The 18,695-nt window shown below is 34.0% G+C and overlaps 1 protein-coding gene across 7 annotated transcripts in view; it reads left to right on the forward strand.

Annotated features, from left to right (window-relative positions):
- Nucleotides 1–18,695, forward strand: part of LOC117174797 (translation machinery-associated protein 7 homolog) — a 101,471-nt gene that overhangs the window by 42,001 nt on the left and 40,775 nt on the right. The window contains exons 2-3 of one of the 7 annotated variants that reach the window (XM_033364167.1): nucleotides 14,216–14,299; nucleotides 14,424–14,590. The exons of 5 other annotated variants lie outside the window; for them this stretch is intronic. In XM_033364167.1, the coding sequence (XP_033220058.1) occupies nucleotides 14,433–14,590 (158 nt within the window). In that variant the 5' untranslated portion in view covers nucleotides 14,216–14,299; nucleotides 14,424–14,432. Of the gene's footprint in view, nucleotides 1–14,215; nucleotides 14,300–14,423; nucleotides 14,591–18,695 lie in introns of those variants that run through there. One more of the 7 variants, XM_033364166.1, reaches the window with a different exon arrangement.

Here is an 18,695-nt window from a genome sequence, read left to right on the forward strand (position 1 = left end):
CAAAAACGCAACAATGGGTCGGAAAGGTTATGGCCTCCGTATTTTGGGATGCACATGGCATAATATTCGTGGACTATCTTAAAAAAGGTAAAACCATAACCGAAGCATACTATTCATCATTATTGGACCGATTGAAAATCGAAATCGCCGAAAAACGACCGCATTTGAAGAGGAAAAAACTGCTTTATCATCACGACAATGCGCCTGTTCATTCATGCTTAGTTGCACAAGCAAAATTGCATGAAATCGGCTTCGAATTGGTTCCTCAGCCACCGTATTCACCAGACCTGGCCCCCAGCGACTATTAATTGTTCCCTAACCCGAAGAGATGGCTTACCGGTAAGCGTTTTTACTCAAATGAGGAGCTCATAGCTGAAACTGAGGCGTATTTTGGAGACCTTCCGATCGAGTACTTTTCGGACGGTATCAAAAAGTTAAAAAATCGTTGGACTCGCTGTATCGATATAAAAGGAGAGTTCATTACCTATAGAGTTTCGCAAATAATTTTTGACACACTTTAATACTGAAAAGGAACGTTCTGTACTCGCATTCGTTGACATAGTGCGTAAGTAGATGCGAAGAGCAAAATCGACATTAGGGTAAGTTTATGTAAGATTCATTTCGCGAATAATTTTTAGAAACGTTATAGAAGTGGCTTCCGTCTATAAAGATTTATTTACTTAATCAAACGAAATTAAGACATCATTCCAAAACACAGTTATTATACCGGTTTCGAGTTCATAAAAATTAACGATGTAGTCTTTCAGCTTCAACCCTTATGGTAGATCTTTCAAGGTGATTTTGCGCTATCTGAAGAATAGCTGTAGCAAAAGCACAAAGTGACATCAAGAACGCATACACCGCATTTGCTCTAACAGACCACCGAGTATCTCATAACGAATTAGCAACTAGCATATCACTGATTTCCGGTAGTTTTGCTTTAAGTATATTCCATCTACCTGGAGAAGCGTTTAGAAATGTGTAAACGTGCTGGATGAACGTAAAAAACTTTGTTGCTCCTAAATAGCATTCAGCGGCCGAAACGCCTACGAGATTTAGTGAATAATCTGCGCAACGTACATAAAAAGCTAAAGGATTATGTTCTTTAATTCTTGCCTGCAATCCTCCATATTCCCCTGACATGTTTGTCGCATTATCATAGGCACGGTGGGGCTGAATAATTTTATATAAAAAGTTCGGGGACCCCAGAGTTACGAGTGGCAAGTTGTTGTAAATAGTGCCTATAATCAATTTTTCACGAACTTAAGATGGTCCCCTGAGCCGTATTTTTATTCGTGAAAAATTCGTTGAAATTGCTATGTATAATAACTTAAACGCTAAATAACTGGTACAACCGTATGATACGAGCTTGAAAAAATATATAAACAAGTTAAAGTACTTGAAAATCATTATTGAAACAGTAATATGAATGTTTGATGTGAATCTATTAAATTAATTACTAAAAACTAGCCGTATTCTTTTAAATTATAAAATAATTTTTATTTGACAAAACAAAATTGCAAGTTATTGCACGTACTTAAAGTTGAGTATATTTAGCAAGTATATTAGCACAAGTACATAAAATTTAATGAGAATATAACATAATTCATTAAGGTAAACAACAAAATTTGAAATCAAATAGATTTGTGAACTTCAAACTTCAAGTGTTTGTAAGTTAGAGGTGTCTACTATTATATTCGCGAACAGCTTTAAGTAAATTTTCTGCTTACTTCAGATGTGTCTTTTTCCCTTTATACTTAATCTATATTTTCTTAAAGTTTGCATAAGCTGATTCCACAGCTTGCTCCCAGTAGAACCCAAATCCTTTCCTGTTCTTCGCACAAAAATCTTTAATATGAAAAAAACGGCATGAACTTTTGGAGTAACTTTTATCTACAAATCTAAAGAACTTTTTTTTTAAACAGCGATCTTGTCAAGGTAATCTGATTTTAAATCATTTGAAAAACAAGAATTTAAAACCTGTTTGAATGCGACAAAAGATGCAACAAGTTGCATACAAGAAACATTACAGGTTGTTGTGTAAATTTCAAGCATAAAATCCACTTTGTTTAATAACGTTTTACGCGATTTTCCATTAAATACTGCACTTCCATATAAGATTTCTTGGCTGACGTTCCATTTTTTGGCCCACATTTTACAAATTTGTTCAAATTTTTCGTACATACTATCGAATTAAGTGTTTACAACTCGATCAACGAATGTAGCTCGAGCAGTTCAATCAAGTTAATAATTTGCTTTTCTTCGTCTGATGAAATTGTCGGTAAATTGCAACAATTTTTAAAATGTTTACAATTTCCTTTTTTAGCTCCGTTTGCTTTCCAAGCTTTAAAATTTTCAATGCAACTCCCAATCGTTCTCAACACGCCTATAGCGTCTAAGAAACCTTTATGAGCGGTACACCAAGTGCACGGGTACGAATAGCTGTGAGACATTAGACCAATCAATATAGACAATTTATTTACTTATTAACGGTTGATAAAGTAAATAATTACATTACCGATAAGTAGTAAAGAAGAATAAGCATTAATATTACCGTTTTAGTAATAATTTTCAAGTACTCTGACTTTCTTAAATACTTTTTTAAGCTCGTATCATATGGTTGTATCAGCTTAGTTAGCGTTTAAGTTATTATACGAGATGTGTTCAAAAAGTAAGGTGACTTTACAATTTTCGCGGGGTACGTATATTCAAGTTTTAAATTTTTGGTTTTGTTGTGTTGGTACACTCGTCACGATCGTATGTTCACAGTTTTGACTATATAGCTCGTGTTGTTTTTCTAGCAGAGGCGTAAAAGGTTAGAAGGGTTTGGTGTGCTCGGCGATTTTTTTTTTCGAAAAAAATGGAGCAAAGAGTTTGCATTAAATTTTGTGTAAAAAATGGAATCCATTGCTCTAAAACTCTTGAAATGTTGACATTTGCATAAGGTGAGTCTACTCTGAGTAAGCAAAATGTGTATAAGTGGTACAAGCTATTCCAAGAAGGCCGAGAGGATATCGAAGACGAACCTCGCCCTGTACGTCCCAGCACGTCAACAACAGATGAAAACGTTCAAGCAGTGGAAGAAATGGTGTTGAAAAATCGCCGAATTACCATCAGAGAAGTTGCTGAAGATGTTGGCATATCGGTTGGCTCATGCCATGCTATCTTTTCGGACATTTAGGGCATGAGACGTGTGTCAGCGAAATTTGTTCCAAAACTGCTTAATTTTGATCAAAAGATCCATCGCATGACCTTCGCTCAGGAGATGTTGAATGAAGTCAATAATGATCCTGATTTTCTCAAAAGAGTTATAACTGGGGATTAATCGTGGGTATATGGTTATGACATCGAAACTAAAGCCCAATCGTCTCAGTGGAAGCATCCTGAGTCTCCAAGCCCGAAAAAAGCACGCCAAGTTCGGTCAAATGTGAAGGTTTTGCTCACTGTCTTCTTTGATTACCGTGGCGTAGTGCATCAGGAATTCTTAACACAAGGTCGTACGGTCAATAAGGATCATTACCTTCAAGTTATGCGCCGTTTGCGAGAGGCGATACGCAAAAAACGTCCGGAACTTTGGAAAATAAGTTCGTGGCTTTTGCATGACGATAATGAACATGCTCATTCATCTTTGCTTGTGAAAGATTTTCTGACCAAAAACAGCACTACAGTCATGCCTCAGCCTCCATATTCACCGGATTTGGCTCCCAGTGACTTTTTTCTTTTCCCAAACCCGAAGACACCCATGAAAGGACATCGATTTTTAACGATTGAGGAGATAAAAACTGCATCGCTGAAAGAACTCAAGGCTATACCACAAAATGATTATCAGAAGTGCTTCGATGATTGGAAAAAGCGTTGGCAGAAGTGTATTATATCTGAGGGGCCTACATTTTCTTAATCTGAGAAAATGTATTCTTACATAGAATATCGCATTTTATTATTCTAAAAATTTATTCTGTTACTTCATGTAGAGATGCATTCAAATGCAGAACATAGTTTACTTCCAAGAAATCATTTCTGATACGCTTCAAGAATATATTTTCTTAATTTAAGAATATGCCGTATCGGAGCAATAGACTTGTAGCAAAACGATTAAAATCTTAATTTTTAAATCGAAATTGTTGAAATAATTAATAATTTTGTATATTTGCTAAGCAACATAGAATAGAGTCATGGGATATACATTCTTAGTTAACTCCGTAAACAAATTGACTCATAGAAAAAAGGTCACTTCTTATTTGTTTATTGAAATTGTTTAAAAAGTTAATAGTCCTTGTAAGTTAATAAGTTTTCTAAATTTGCAAAGCAGCATAGAAAGGAGTCATCGGATATACATTCTAAGTTGACTCCGTGAACAAATTGACTTTATTAAAACGATTAAACTCTTAATTGTTAAATTGAAATTGTTAAAGTGATTAATAGTTCTTGTTAATTTGCAAAGCAACATATAGTAGAGTCATGGGATAGATATTTTTTGTTGACTCCGTAAACAAATTAACTTGTAGCAAAACGATTAAAATCTTAATTTTTAAATTGAAATTGTTTAAATAATTAATAATTTTTGTGAATTTGCAAAGCAACATAGGACAGAGTCATCGAATTCACATTCTTTATCGAGTCCCTAAACAAATTAAATTGTAGACAAAAGGGCAAACTCTTAATTTTGTAATTAAAATTGTTAAAATAATTAATAATTTTTGTAAATTTGCAAAGCAACATAGAAAAGAGTCATCGGTTATACATTCTAAGTTGACTCCGTAAACAAATTGACTTGTAGCAAAACGGTTTAACTCTTAATTTTGAAATTGTAATTGTTTGAATGATTAATAGCTCTTGTTAATTTGCAAATCAACATGGAACAGAGTAATCGTATTCACATTCTTAGTTGATTCCTTAAACAAATTAAATTGTAGAAAAAAGGGCAAACCCTTAATTTTTACATTAAAATTGTTTAAATGATTAGTAATTTTTGTAAATTTGCAAATCAACATAGAAAAGAGTCATCGGATAGACATTCTGAGTTGACTGCGTAAACAAATTGAGTTGTAGCAAAACGATTAAAATCTTAATTTTTAAATTGAAACTGTTTAAATAATTAAATTTTTTTGTAAATTTGCAAAGCAACATAGAAAAGATTCAACGGTTATACATTCTAAGTTGACTCCGTAAACAAATTTACTTGTAGCAAAACCGGAAAATCCTTAATTTTTAAATTGAACTTGTTTAAATGATTAATAGTTCTTCTTAATTTGCAAAGCAACATAGAATAGATTCATCGGACAGACTTTTTTTAGTTGAATCCCAAGACAAATTGACTCTTAGATAAAAGGTCACTTTTATTTTTTTATTTGAAACCGGTTAAATAATTAATAGTGCTTACAAATTTGAAAAAGCATCATAGAACAGAGTTATCGGATAAACAGTCTTAGTTGAGTCCGTAAACAAATTGAATTGTAGCGAAACGGGTGAACTCTTAATTTTTTAATTGTAATTGTTTAATTGATTAATAGTTCTTGTTAATTTGTAAAACAACATAGAACAGATTCATCGAATAGACATTCTTAGTTGAGTGCGTAAACAAATTGACTCTTAGAAACAAAGTCACTTCTAATTTTTTTATTGAAAATGTTTAAATAAGTAATAGTTCTTGTAAATTTGCAAAGCAACATAGAATAGAGTCATGGGATAGACATTTTTAGTTGACTCCGTAAACAAATTGACTTGTATCAAAACAATTAAACGCTTAATTTTTAAATTGAAATTGTTTAAATAATTAATAATTTTTGTAAATTTGCAAAGCAACATAGAAAAGAGTCATCGGATAGACATTTTTCTTTGACTCCGTAAACAAACTGACTTGTAGAAAAACGATTAAAATCTTAATTTTAAATTGAAACTGTTTAAATAATTAATAATTTTTGTAAATTTGAAAAGCAACATAGAACAGATTCATAGGATTCGCATTCTTAGCTGAGTGCTTAAACAAATTAAGATGTAGAATACAGAGCAAACTCTTAATTTTTAATTAAAATTGTTTAAATAATTAATAATTTTTGTAAATTTGCAAAGCAACATTGAGAAAATTCATCGGATAGACATTCTAAGTTGACTCCGTAAACAAATTTACTTGTAGCAAAACGATTAAAATCTTAATTTTGAAATCAAAATTGTTTAAATAATTAATAATTTTTATAAATTTGCAAAGCAACATAGACAAGAGTCATCGGATAGATATTGTATGTTGACTCCGTAAACAAATTGACTTGTAGCAAAACGATTTAAATCTTAATTTTAAAATCAAAATTGTTTAAATAATTAATAATTTTTGTAAATTTGTAAAGCAACATAGAATAGGGTGATGGGATAGACATTTTTAGTTGATTCCGTAAACAATCTGACTTGTAGAAAAATGATTAAAATCTTAATTTTAAATTGAAATTGTTTAAATAATTAATAAGTTTTGTAAATTTGAAAAGCAACATAGAACAGGGTCATCGGATTCGCATTCTTAGTTGAGTTCTTAAACAAATTAAGATGTAGAATACAGGGAAAACTCTTAATTTTTAATTAAAATTGTTTAAATAATTAATAATTTTTGTAAATTTGCAAATCAGCATTGAAAAGAGCCATTGGATAGACATTCTAAGTTGACTCCGTAAACAAACTGACTTCTAGATAAACGATTAAAATCCTGATTTTAAATGGAAATTGTTTAAATAATTAATAATTTTTGTAAATTTGCAAAGTAACATAGAAAAGAGTCATCAAATAGACATTTTTAGTTGATTCCGTAAGCAAACTGACTTGTAGAAAAACGATTAAAATCTTAATTTTAAATTGAAATTGTTTAAATAATTAATAATTTTTGTAAATTTGTAAAGCAACATAGAACAGAGACTTCGGATTCATATTCTTAGTTGAGTCCTTAAATAAATTAAGTTGCAGAAAAAAGGACAAACTCTTAATTTTCTAATTAAAATTGTTTAAATAATTAATCATTTTTGTAAATTTTCAAAGAAACATAGAAAAGAGTTATCGGATAGACATTCTAAGTTGACTCTGTAAACAAATTGACTTGTAGCAAAACGATTAAAATCTTATATTTTAAATTGAAATTTTTTAAATGATTAATAATTTTTGTAAATTTGCAAAGCAACATAGAACAGAGTAATCGGAATCACATTATTATTCGAGTCCTTAAACAAATTAAATTGTAGAAAAAAGGGCAAACTCTTAATTTTTTAATTAAAATTGTCTAAATAATTAATCATTTTTCGAAATTTGCAAAGCAGCATAGAAAAGAGTCATCGGATATACATTCTAAGTTGACTCCGTAAACAAATCTACTTGTAGCGAAACGGGTAAACTTTTAATGTTCAATTGTAATTGTTTAAATGATTAATAATTCTCGTTAATTTGCAAGGCAACATAGAATAGAGTCTTGGGATAGACATTTTTAGTTGAGTCCTTAAACAAATTAAGATGTAGAATAAAGGCAAACTCTTAATTTTTAAATTAAAATTGTTAAAATAATTAATAATTTTTGTAAATTTGCAAAGCAACATTGAAAAGATTCATCGGATAGACGTTCTAAGTTGACTCCGTAAACAAATTGACTTGTATCAAAACAATTAAACGCTTAATTTTGAAATCGAAATTGCTTAAATAATTAATAATTTTTGTAAATTTGCAAAGGAGCATAGAATAGAGTCATGGGATAGACATTTTTCGTTGACTCCGTAAACAATTTGACTTGTAGCAAGACGATTAAACTCTTAATTTTTAAATTGAAATTGGTTACATAATTAATATTTTTTGAAATTTGCAAAGCAACGTTGATCAGAGTCTTCGAATTCACATTCTTAGTTGATTCCTCAAACATATTAAATTGTAGAAAAAAGGGCAAACTCTTAATTTTTAAATTAATATTGTTTAAATGATTAGTGATTTTTGTAAATTTGCAAAGCAACATGGAGCAGAGTCATCGATTCACGTTCTTAGTTGAGTCCTTAAACAAATTAAATTGTAGAAAAAAGGGTAAATTCTTAATTTTTTAATTAAAATTGTCTAAATAATTAATAATTTTAGTAAATATTCAAGGCAGCATGGAAAAGAGTCATCGGATATACATTCTAAGTTGACTCCGTAATCAAATTGACTTATAGCAAAACGGGTAAACTCTCAATTTGTAAATTGTAATTGTTTAAATGATTAAATGTTGTTGTTTATTTGCAAAGCAACATATAACATATTCATCAGATTCACATTCTTAGTTGAGTCCTTAAACGAACTGTATTATAGAAAAAAGGGCAAACTCTTAATTTTTGAATTAAAATTGTTTAAATTATTAATAGTTCTTGTAAATTTGCAAAGCAACATAAAACAGATTCAGCGGATAGGCATTCTTAGTTGAGTCCGTAAACAAATTGACTCTTAGAAAAAAGTCACTTCTAATCTTTTAATTCAAGTTGTTTGAATAAGTAATAATTCTTGTAAATTTGCAAAGCAACTTAGAACAGATTCGTTGGATAGACATTCTAAGTTGACTCCATAAATAAATTTACTTGTATCAAAACGATTAAACTCTTAATTTTTAAATTGAAATTGTTTAAATAAATAATAGTTCTTATAAGTTTGTAAAGCAACATAGAACAGAGTTATCGGATTGACATTCTTAGTTGATTCTGCAAACAAATTAAATTGTAGAAAAAAGCGCAAATTCTGAGTTTTAATATAAAAATTGCTTACATAATTAATAATTTTTGTAAATTTGCAAAGCAACATAGAATAGACTTATGAGTTAGACATTTTTTGTTGACTCCGTAAACAAATTGACTTGTAGCAAGACGGTTGAACTCTTAATTTTTAAATTGGAATTGTTTAAATAATTAATAGTTCTTGAAAATTTACAAAATAATATAGAAAAGAGTCGTCGGATAGACATGCATAGTCAAACCTCTGATGGCCCCCCCTGGGTCCTTAGTACCCAGAGGTAGTATAAAAGTGAAAATTCTGAAGAAGATAGGTAGAGGGGTGTGGGGGTAGTGTTCGCTAAATTAGGTGAAAAATAAGTCCTAATTGTGAGGCATGTCAGCCTACTCAACGTCAGAATCTATTCGAGTGATAATCATTGAAAGTGCTTTGTGGGCATATATTCACAATTCTGCAGGTTTGAAAAAAAATGTACACTTTTTTATGATTAAAGAACTGATAACACGACCTTGCAGTTGGAAGTGTACAGTTAATGTGTTACTGCGATTTTTTAATTGCACCCATTTTTAAGAAAAATCCGAAGAAAACGCGTTTTTTGCCATTTTTGAATATTTTTGTAAATTTGTTTTGTTTAAAATGTTACTATCTTTTCTCTAATTAGAATATCAATACCAAACGTATACAGCTGCATTTCTGACTGTTTATCTCTCTGAGTGAGGATAAAAGTTAAATTTATTTGTGAATTACTGGCTATGGATTGGAATGTGAATTCTGTAAAAAATGAAAAACTCCACAATTTATTCTGGTAGTCATCTTGCTCTTGCACGTAATTACCACTATTCAACCTTCATTGTTCAATGCATAATTTATAATATTATTTTATTTGTAAGTCTCTAATCGCGCGCGTGCCTCCCTCTTCTCTCTCTGCTTTCCCACTGAAAACGAAAACTTATTCTAACATCTCACTAGCGTAGCAATTAGCCATTCATTCAGGCACGCTTATAATTTTATAGCATACTCGAACATACCGCCCGCCTCGTTTCGAAAAGTTTGGAAAGAAATTTCATAGTAAACTAAAAATATTAGTTTACAGAAGTATTACACAAACATAAACATCGAATGATTAATCTAAAAAGAAATGGATGAATAGTTTGAATTTATTATTTTTATTATAATTAATTTGAAGAATAACTGAATGTTCTTAGGTAAAGAAGTACATGTATCACATTAAGATAATGAAATATTGTATGAAATATATAAAGAAAAATATGACGGCTCTGTCGCCCGCTATGGCCAATTAATCCTAACTTACAAGTCCTTAGAATTATTTATAGGCAGAAGATACACTTATAAAATGGGTCTATCATAAGCTCCTTACGCAGTTTTAATCGTGATCGATCTCACTAAATTATCTTGACCTTGGTGACAAGAAGTTACGCGACCTAAAGTCCAATCGCAGGGAGGAGTATCCTTTTCTCGTAAGAGAACTATATCTCCCACACGAATGTTCGAATTAGGCTTCTCCCACTTGTATCTATTTTGGAAGCTCTGAAAGTATTCTAAGGACCACCTTCGCCACAGAACCTCATTAAAACGTTGGACTAACTGCTATTTAGACAGACGATTTTCTGTTAAATCAAGAACTGATTGTTCAGGTACTGAAAGCAAAGAGGAACCTGTGAGAAAATAATCTGTAGTTAAATATGTTAAGTTGTCATGATCATCTGGAATAGAATCGAGAATTAAGGCTCGCCTCTATTTGACTAAGGAGCGTGGAAAATTCTTCTATCGTGAATTTGTGATCACCAATTATACGACGTAAGTGGTGCTTTACGCTTTTAACGCCCGCTTTTAATGCCCGCTTTCCATAGACCTCCAAAATGAGGGGCCGCAGCAGGGTTAAAATGCCATTTTATGTTTTCTTCAGAAAAGAAATTACGTACTTTTTCATCATTTTTTAATTTTTGAAAATTTCTTTAAAGCTCTTCGTCTGTACCCTGAAAATTGATACAATTGTCACTGTACAAATTAGAAGGTAATCCTCTTCGAGTAACAAATAGTTTAAATGTTGCTAAAAAGGCCTCAGTAGTATAGGCGCATACCAATTCTAAATGAACAGCTCTAGTTGCAAGGCACACGAAAACGGCTATATACGCTTTATGAGCTTTGTAACATCTACCTATTCCCATTTTAACTAATATGGAGCCTGCATAATTAAGGCCTGTATGGTCAAAAGGTCGAGATCTAGTAACCCTTGCAGAAGGGAGTTGACCCATCATTTGAGTAGGAACTTTTGCCCTTTCGCGAACGCAAGGAATGCATTTATTTATGGCACTTCGAACTGAATTATGCGCTTTTAGAATGCAATAATTTTGCCTGAGAACATGTAGAGTCAATTGTGGACCCCCATGCAAGGTTCGCTGATGAGCTTGCTCTACTATTAGATCCGTGACTCGAGCTTTTGGTAAAATGATGGGATCTTTGGCATCGTAGGAAATCGGTGCGTTTTCTAGGCGACCTTTCACGCCAAGGAGTCCTTACTGTCTATGAAAGGACAGAGACTTCCTAATGAATTATAATGTTAACCGGAAGATTTAGTTTGGAGTGAAGTGATTTCGTTTGCAAAATGTCGTTCTTGTAAATATTTAAACCATAAAGTTTTGGCTCGATTTAATATATCATTAGAAAGAAAAGACTCTTTTGACTCAATTGATCCTTTAGTAAGGTGGTCTGCAAAACGAATACAATAGGCGGTAATTCGGATCAATTTTGGCCAATCAGACACCTTTTCTGCAAGTTTATCTAAAGGGGTTGGCCTAAATTGTATCGCGTGAAACTGAACTTTTGGTAAGCTCTTATCGACCTTTCTCCTTTTTTGAATAATGGCTGAACACTTTTTACTTTCATTTTCAAGTATTTCAGCTGAAAGAGAATTTGGCCAGTTTCTTTGAGATTCATGTAAAAAGGAAGGCCCATGCCACCTTAAGGGATGATTGATCAATTCTTTTGCAGTGATACTTCGAGAGAGGCAATCAACAGGATTTAATGATGTAGGGACATGATTCCATTGAGCATCTGGAATTAGAGTGTAAATCAAGGCAACTCTGTTCGCAACAAAAGTGGGCCATGTAGATGGGGCCTTACTAAGCTATGACAAAAAACCATGCCATCGGACCAACAATATAAGGGAGCTTCAGAAAGATTCAACGAATCCATAACTTGTTTGGCTAATTTCGTTAATAACACGGCGCCACATAGCTCTTAACGTGGTATGCAAACCGTTATGATAGGAGCAGTCTTTGATTTCGCAATTAGCAACGTAGTTTTAACCCTATTTTCTTGATCAATTGTTTTAAAATAAATAGCAGCTCCGTAAGCTTTACTAGATGCATCTGCATATCCATGCAATTCAAGCGATTCTGTTTTAGAGCTAAGACCATTCCATCGAGGTTTTTGCAAGTTTTGAAGAAAAGGGAAATTTTTATTACACACATTCCATTTCTGATTAAGATCTGGCGGCAGTATCTCGTCCCAATCAAGTTTTCTGAGCCAGAGTTGCTGCATGAAAATTTTGGCTACGATAATTACTGGAGCTAACCACCCAGTTGGATCAAATATACGAGCGATCAGGGAAAGTTATCCGATTCTTAGTTGATTCCTTAAACAAATTAAATTGTAGAAAAAGGGCAAACTCTTAATTTTTACATTAAAATTGTTTAAATGATTAGTAATTTTTGTATATTTGCAAATCAACATAGAAAAGTCATTATTAATAGTTCTTGTAAATTGTTAGCCGCCCATTTTCGAAGGTGAAGACTCCTCTGTTTAAAAGCACAATAAAATCATGCTGTAAGCATAGAGTTTGTCCTGTATAATCGGCTCCGAATAAAACATCGACGTAGAAGTCGTTTTTAAGAATTGCACTAGCCTCAGGATAATTAATACCCTCATCTTGTGCCCACAGTTTTAGAACTCGATTTGCTAAGAGTGGAGCTAATGCTGTTCCGTAAGTGACTGTCATCAGTTGATAGTGCACTATTTCTCTGGTAGAGACCATATTACAAAAAATACGTTGCAAATCGACATCTTTAGGGTCCAATAAAATCTGCCTGAATAGTTTACTAATATCAGCGGTTAGACCAAACTTATAATTTCTCCATCGAAGGATAATGGCCGGAAGGTCATTGTGAAGTTTGGGACCTACTAAGAGAAGGTCATTTAATAACTTTCCTGAAGAAGTACGACTAGAGGCGTTGAATACAATTCTTACTGGGGTAGAAGTATTTGATTCGCGTATAACTAGGTGATGAGACAAATAAACAGGGGGGCAACTCGAAGGAGTTGTTTTATCTGAATCTGATATTTGCCGCATATGACCCAAATGTTTATATTCTTTAAGAAAAGCTTGATATATCATTATCTTATCATTTTTGGTGAGATAAATAGGTTGACTCGAGATTTAGACACCCCAATTAGAACATTCGCAGAGGCAGTTATCCTAGTATTCACCGAAAAGTGCTTAGGACGCAGATATTTAACTAAAGATTCAGAGATAAACGTGGCATCAAAGCCTTGATTTATAAATGCTCGCACAACAATTTCTCTTCCATTGTGAGCACGAATCCTAATTTTAGCGGTAGCTAGTAATGTTTTGGTACTCTGAAAACATCTTAAATTAATCTCAGAATCAGTAGACATAACATTACAAGTTTTATTATTAGTAGGGGCTTGAGCTCGTTTGTCAACTCTACTGCTAGAGGGAATTTGATTCGAATAAGTCGACTGATCTTGATTCGAATTTGCTTGACTAAAAGATTGGTCCGAAGAATTCGGAGAAGATTGATCGATATGCATTAACGTATGATGAGGTTTTCTACATTGAAAACAAGAGATTTTACTTTTGCATTCTTTATTTCTGTGGCCATATCTCAAACATCTAAAGCAAAGTTTATGTTCTCGAACCATCTCCTTGCGCGTTGGTACATCGTGCTTTCTAAAAGTCTGATAGTGAGATAAATAATGGTTTCCATCACAACAGATACATTTGGAAGCATTAGAAGTAGAGGTATCATGTGTTTGAGCAGATTTTCTAGACCCAAATAAATTACTAAAATTACTGAAATCATTATAAGTTGGATACGTTGTACTATTTGAAAGAGTTTCCTCCCACTCTGCTACCGAATTTTTATGTAACTTATTTGCAAGAGTGTAAACTAATAAGTGATGCCAGTTATCAGTAGGACATCCTAAATTTTTAAGTGCCATAAGCGCTTCATTAGTCATATCTCGCAACATTTTAAGACCCTTAAGGGCATCGTTCGCATGATTTGGCAGAGAGAGAAACGAATCAAGATAGGACTTAATTAAAGCTCCTTCATTATCGTACCGCGATTTTATTGTATTCCAGGCCCCTCATAGATTTCGTCTGTAGAAGTAATATTTTTAATTAGTTGCAATGCTTCTCCTGTAAGCTTAGTTTTCAAGTAATATAATTTCTGTACAGGAGGTACTCTTGGTTTGTTGTGAATCGCTGATTTAAATAAATCCCTGAAATTGGGCCAATCTGAATAATCACCGGAAAACTGAGGTATTTGAATATCTGGTAATTTAATTCCATACTCATGAAAAACAATTTGAGAGTTATTTGCATTTTGACTCGCATTCGCACCTGGAGTATTTCAATTTTAAATGAGAGATTCTGAATTTTCTAGTACTAATCCATGAACAATTTCATGAAAAAAGTCTCCAGCATTTTCAATCTTCCTTGTGCAATTGGTATTCTCACCTTTGCACTGCTGAGTTCGTTGAAGGATGGAAGTTCTCTTTTTATTTTCTCAAAGAGAAACATTTGTTCTGTGATAAGAGCCTCCATTTTGAAGTAAGTCAATTTATATAATCAACTAGAGTTACTTAAAACAAAGGTTACTCAATAACCCCAAATTTCACTTTAGGCTTGTCACTTAATGACCGATAATGTTCATATAAAATTTGTTACTCGTAGGATTCAATCATTTTAATAATTTAATGTTTCAAGAATGTTTTCCGAAAGGATGACAGTAAATCAATACTACGTAGCGGGCTACGAAAGTTTTGCAATACGCGAAACCTATTGGAAGAAGAGTGATGATCCTCCCTCATTAGAAAGAGCATAAAAAATTAGTCAGGAAGAGGAAACCTGTTGACTCAGGTCTCAGTACAGTCTAAGCACGCAACCCGGAACGATTGAGAAATGGCGTCGTGGACAAAGGAATATCATGAGATAATTTGATACAACTTTTCTCGCTGTTTAAGTGTAGATCAAAGTTTTGAGGAAATGTCTCCGGTATTGGTTAAGTATTGTCCGCATAGCAAACAATTTTCCAATGGTACAAACAGTTCGGAAGGGGAAATTTCGGTACCGGCAGATACAGCAAATGATACACATTAGTGCGCCAGCAGTCCATTGAATTCTGCATGAACATTTACATGTTAGAAAGCTTGGGTACTACATGCTGTTTGAGGATGCTCCAGTGAAGGTGCGGAAGTCTCGATCTGATCGGAAACGCGGCATTGTGTATAGGGCCGTACTGGAAAACCAGCATAAAGTCACCTCTTCCTGGTACACTCAGGTATGCTTACCCCAAGTCATAAATCAACTCAAAAACATCAGGCCGAAATCTCGACTCAGCACCTGGCTATTCCACCACGACAATGCACCGACTCACAGAGCGAAGGTCACAGTAGCTTTTTTGGTCAAATCTGGACAGACTATTCTAGGTGGTAGGGTTGGTTCGATGACTGGTTTCCACGTATGGAAAAGTTTGTTCACTGCGGTGGAAAGTACTTCGAAAAACTATATAAGGTTGGTCGGTATTGCAAAAATTTCGTAGCCCGATATGATGTTAGCGTAACTTGTTTTGATGAGCACCTTGAGAAAGTGGTTTATTCCACCTCGAGAATGGCAGATCAGTTAATTAAAATGTATATACGTATATGTATATCCATGCACACGTGTATATACGTATAACATTCGTTAATATTTTGGGCGCCAGCCAGGCCCCTTAAAACATCTTAAATATAAAAAAAATTAAAAACACTCAGCCTAGCAAAAAGTGAAAATAAATAGAATTCGCAATCCGAAAACCTGAAAAAGAATCTAAATAGAGCAAGGAACGAGGAACCTCAGGGGTGGCTCTTAAAATCACAACGGCACTTTAAAATTTGTAAAATTTGAAATGAACATGTATTTATTTAAAAATTGTAGTAATCCGGTAATCAATTCTACAGATCTTAATCTCTAAATCTACAGCATTCCGTCTGGGGACCGCGTGGTCGATTGCGCGAACTCTGTAAGATACCAGCTTCCGGAGCACACTGAAGATAGGAACAAGAAAGAAAAATCATCGCGAAGCCCTATGCCTTTCGAACACCACGATATGCACTGAACCTACTTGACAAGCTTCAATTACCTTTGGTACAGGAAATCATCCGTAAAAGAAAATATAAACTACAAGAAAGAGTTAACAAAGATTAGGACCAAGCGAGGCAATGGGTTTGCGACTAAATTCGTGACTAAAACCGTCATTGCGTCGCTCGCCTGTTATAATAAAGGATTTACCTTCTCCATTTTTCCCTTGACTTTTCTCGTAAGGATTTAAAATTGCTAATTTCCTCGACAAATCCTTCCGAATTATTCCGTAACTATTCATATTCTGTGCCTGTCAATCGAAATTGGTATTCAAGTGCAACGACAAGCTAGACGTGTGGTTAGACAGTGACCAAGGACGAATGTGAGAAAGTGACAGGTCCTGTGCAACGCGCCTAGACAGTCATCTCAACGGGTTTCTTGCGTCAGGGCGCGTTCACAGAACCTCAAGCCGCAGCACACTACCGGAGAAACTCGGAACTACTGATCCTTACCATCTAAGAGTCAATCCCACAATTATTTTCTAAATAAATTATTGAATAACAGTACAATCCACAATAACTATTAGTAGTAAGTGAGTTTCTCCAGTTTCCAAAACAAAACGGCCCGGAAGTGAAGTGATTCTTGAAATATGTCAAAGTTCCTGAGTTTTAGCAATTGGTGGGAAAATTTGAAATGACAAAAGAATGAATATGAATTTTACATGTATATTACTAGATAAGGTTTATTAAAAATGATTAATGATTAAACAAAGACTAAATTAGGTACTTTAATGCTTACTGAGGGATCTTTGACTTATTTCAAGAATTTAAGTTGCTGAACATAGAAACTGACAAAACCCGAGTAACTGCGCCACTAACGACAAAATCTTAGAACTAAAAATTAATCATTTAATAAAAGTATGCTTCATTTCCGTGACATTCTCGTTGGGTTTTGACATACCTATAAAAGTACTTTTAAGACCATGGTTTTATGATCTGAATCCTTAGTGACTTCAAAATAATAGTTTTACTAAATATCTATTAACTAAACTAGAAATTATTTACGACAACCTAGTGCCCTTTATCCAAACAAATTAAGGAAAAGCCCTCACTAAAACTTCGATTCCATTTAAAAAAAAACCATTAAAATCAAATAACTACATTCACAGGGCAATGCAGAACCTCACTTGGCCGCGCACCACCTGGTAGGACTGGACTAGAACAAAACTATAATTTCCTTTAATCTACTACTATTTTGACGACGTAAATGTTAGTACAATTCTAACCTGAACGTGCATTATGAATTTCCGTGAAACTACTATGAAAAATATTCGAAACTCCGGTAATTCACCGTAACTCTAACTTTCGAGCGGGAAAATTCAAAAAATCTATAACGAAAACTGAAAACTCAGTTCAAAATGTAACTAACAGGTTCCATTCTCATACATTCATAATCCACGTGGATTCGTCGCTCTAATATACAAATATAAATAGCCTATTAACTATTTTCGACCACAAAGGGCGCGCATGCCAATATTTACAAGTTCCCTAAGCTTACGGCATAAACAGATTTACCGATTTTACATTTTGTATTTTTCCGGTGGTCGCTCGTTGCATGGTCGAATCTCGATGCTGATTTCCAAATGATTTTCCATCCGAAGACCGATGAGACCACACTTGCCAAGTTTCCGATCGTCTGTTGTAAATCTTTCCCAGTGTCCGTGCATTTTGAACCAATGTGACGTAGTCGGATCAGGGTAGCGTTAGGTGGTGCGATAACTCCCTGGCATGGTATTTGCAGTGTTACCAAGACGGCGACGTACTGCTAGAATTTTGATTGGCCCAGCCTGTGCTCTGACCATATCCGGTAACTAGTGGTATAGTTACTGGACTGGTTCTAGGTGGCCATACCATGGAGTGGCAGTTGTAGTGGTGACGTCAAACCTCGGCGACATGATGGAGAGAGAAAACTGTGAATTCTCCACCGAGTGAAAACACTCCCTTGATGAGAAGTTGAGGCCCGCATTCTCGCGCTGAGATCGGAAACTGGAGGCACACGATGGCGGAAATGTGGTTGGTGATTAGTAATTCACCCTGGTCGTTAGTAAATTTGGCAAACCCTTGGAAGTGATAACTCATCCTTCAAGTCCGTGATGGTGTTATCATTCTCGGAGATTTGAAGGTGATGGATAAGCCATGCAACAAACGTTCGGAAGGTATAAATAAACAGTTAACAATTTTTTATGAGTGCCCTGTGGTCGAGACTTCCGTTCTTGGCCGTGGTCATGCCGTTCGCGCATTATTAAATGAGTCCCCTTTTAAAAGTGACAGGTCAATGAAATTTACTCTCTCGAGGAACTGACGCCTTTTTGAATTTAACGGTTTCCACTACCTTTTACTTTTCAATTTTTTACAGTTTTTAAGCGTTTTTTAAGTTCATAATCCAATCAATCCGGCTCGAAGGACCACGTTTGTCTCTCTGAATCTGAGTCTCAGACCCCCTCGCTATCTAGTATTACCGGAGAACGCTTGCTCCAAAGGCCGAAGAATTCTAGTTGGGTCGAACGTCTCCAAAAAATAATAAAATAAAAGAGGCA

Source organism: Belonocnema kinseyi, chromosome 6 (assembly GCF_010883055.1).
Source record: "Belonocnema kinseyi isolate 2016_QV_RU_SX_M_011 chromosome 6, B_treatae_v1, whole genome shotgun sequence".
In the NCBI taxonomy this organism is placed as follows: domain Eukaryota; kingdom Metazoa; phylum Arthropoda; class Insecta; order Hymenoptera; family Cynipidae; genus Belonocnema; species Belonocnema kinseyi.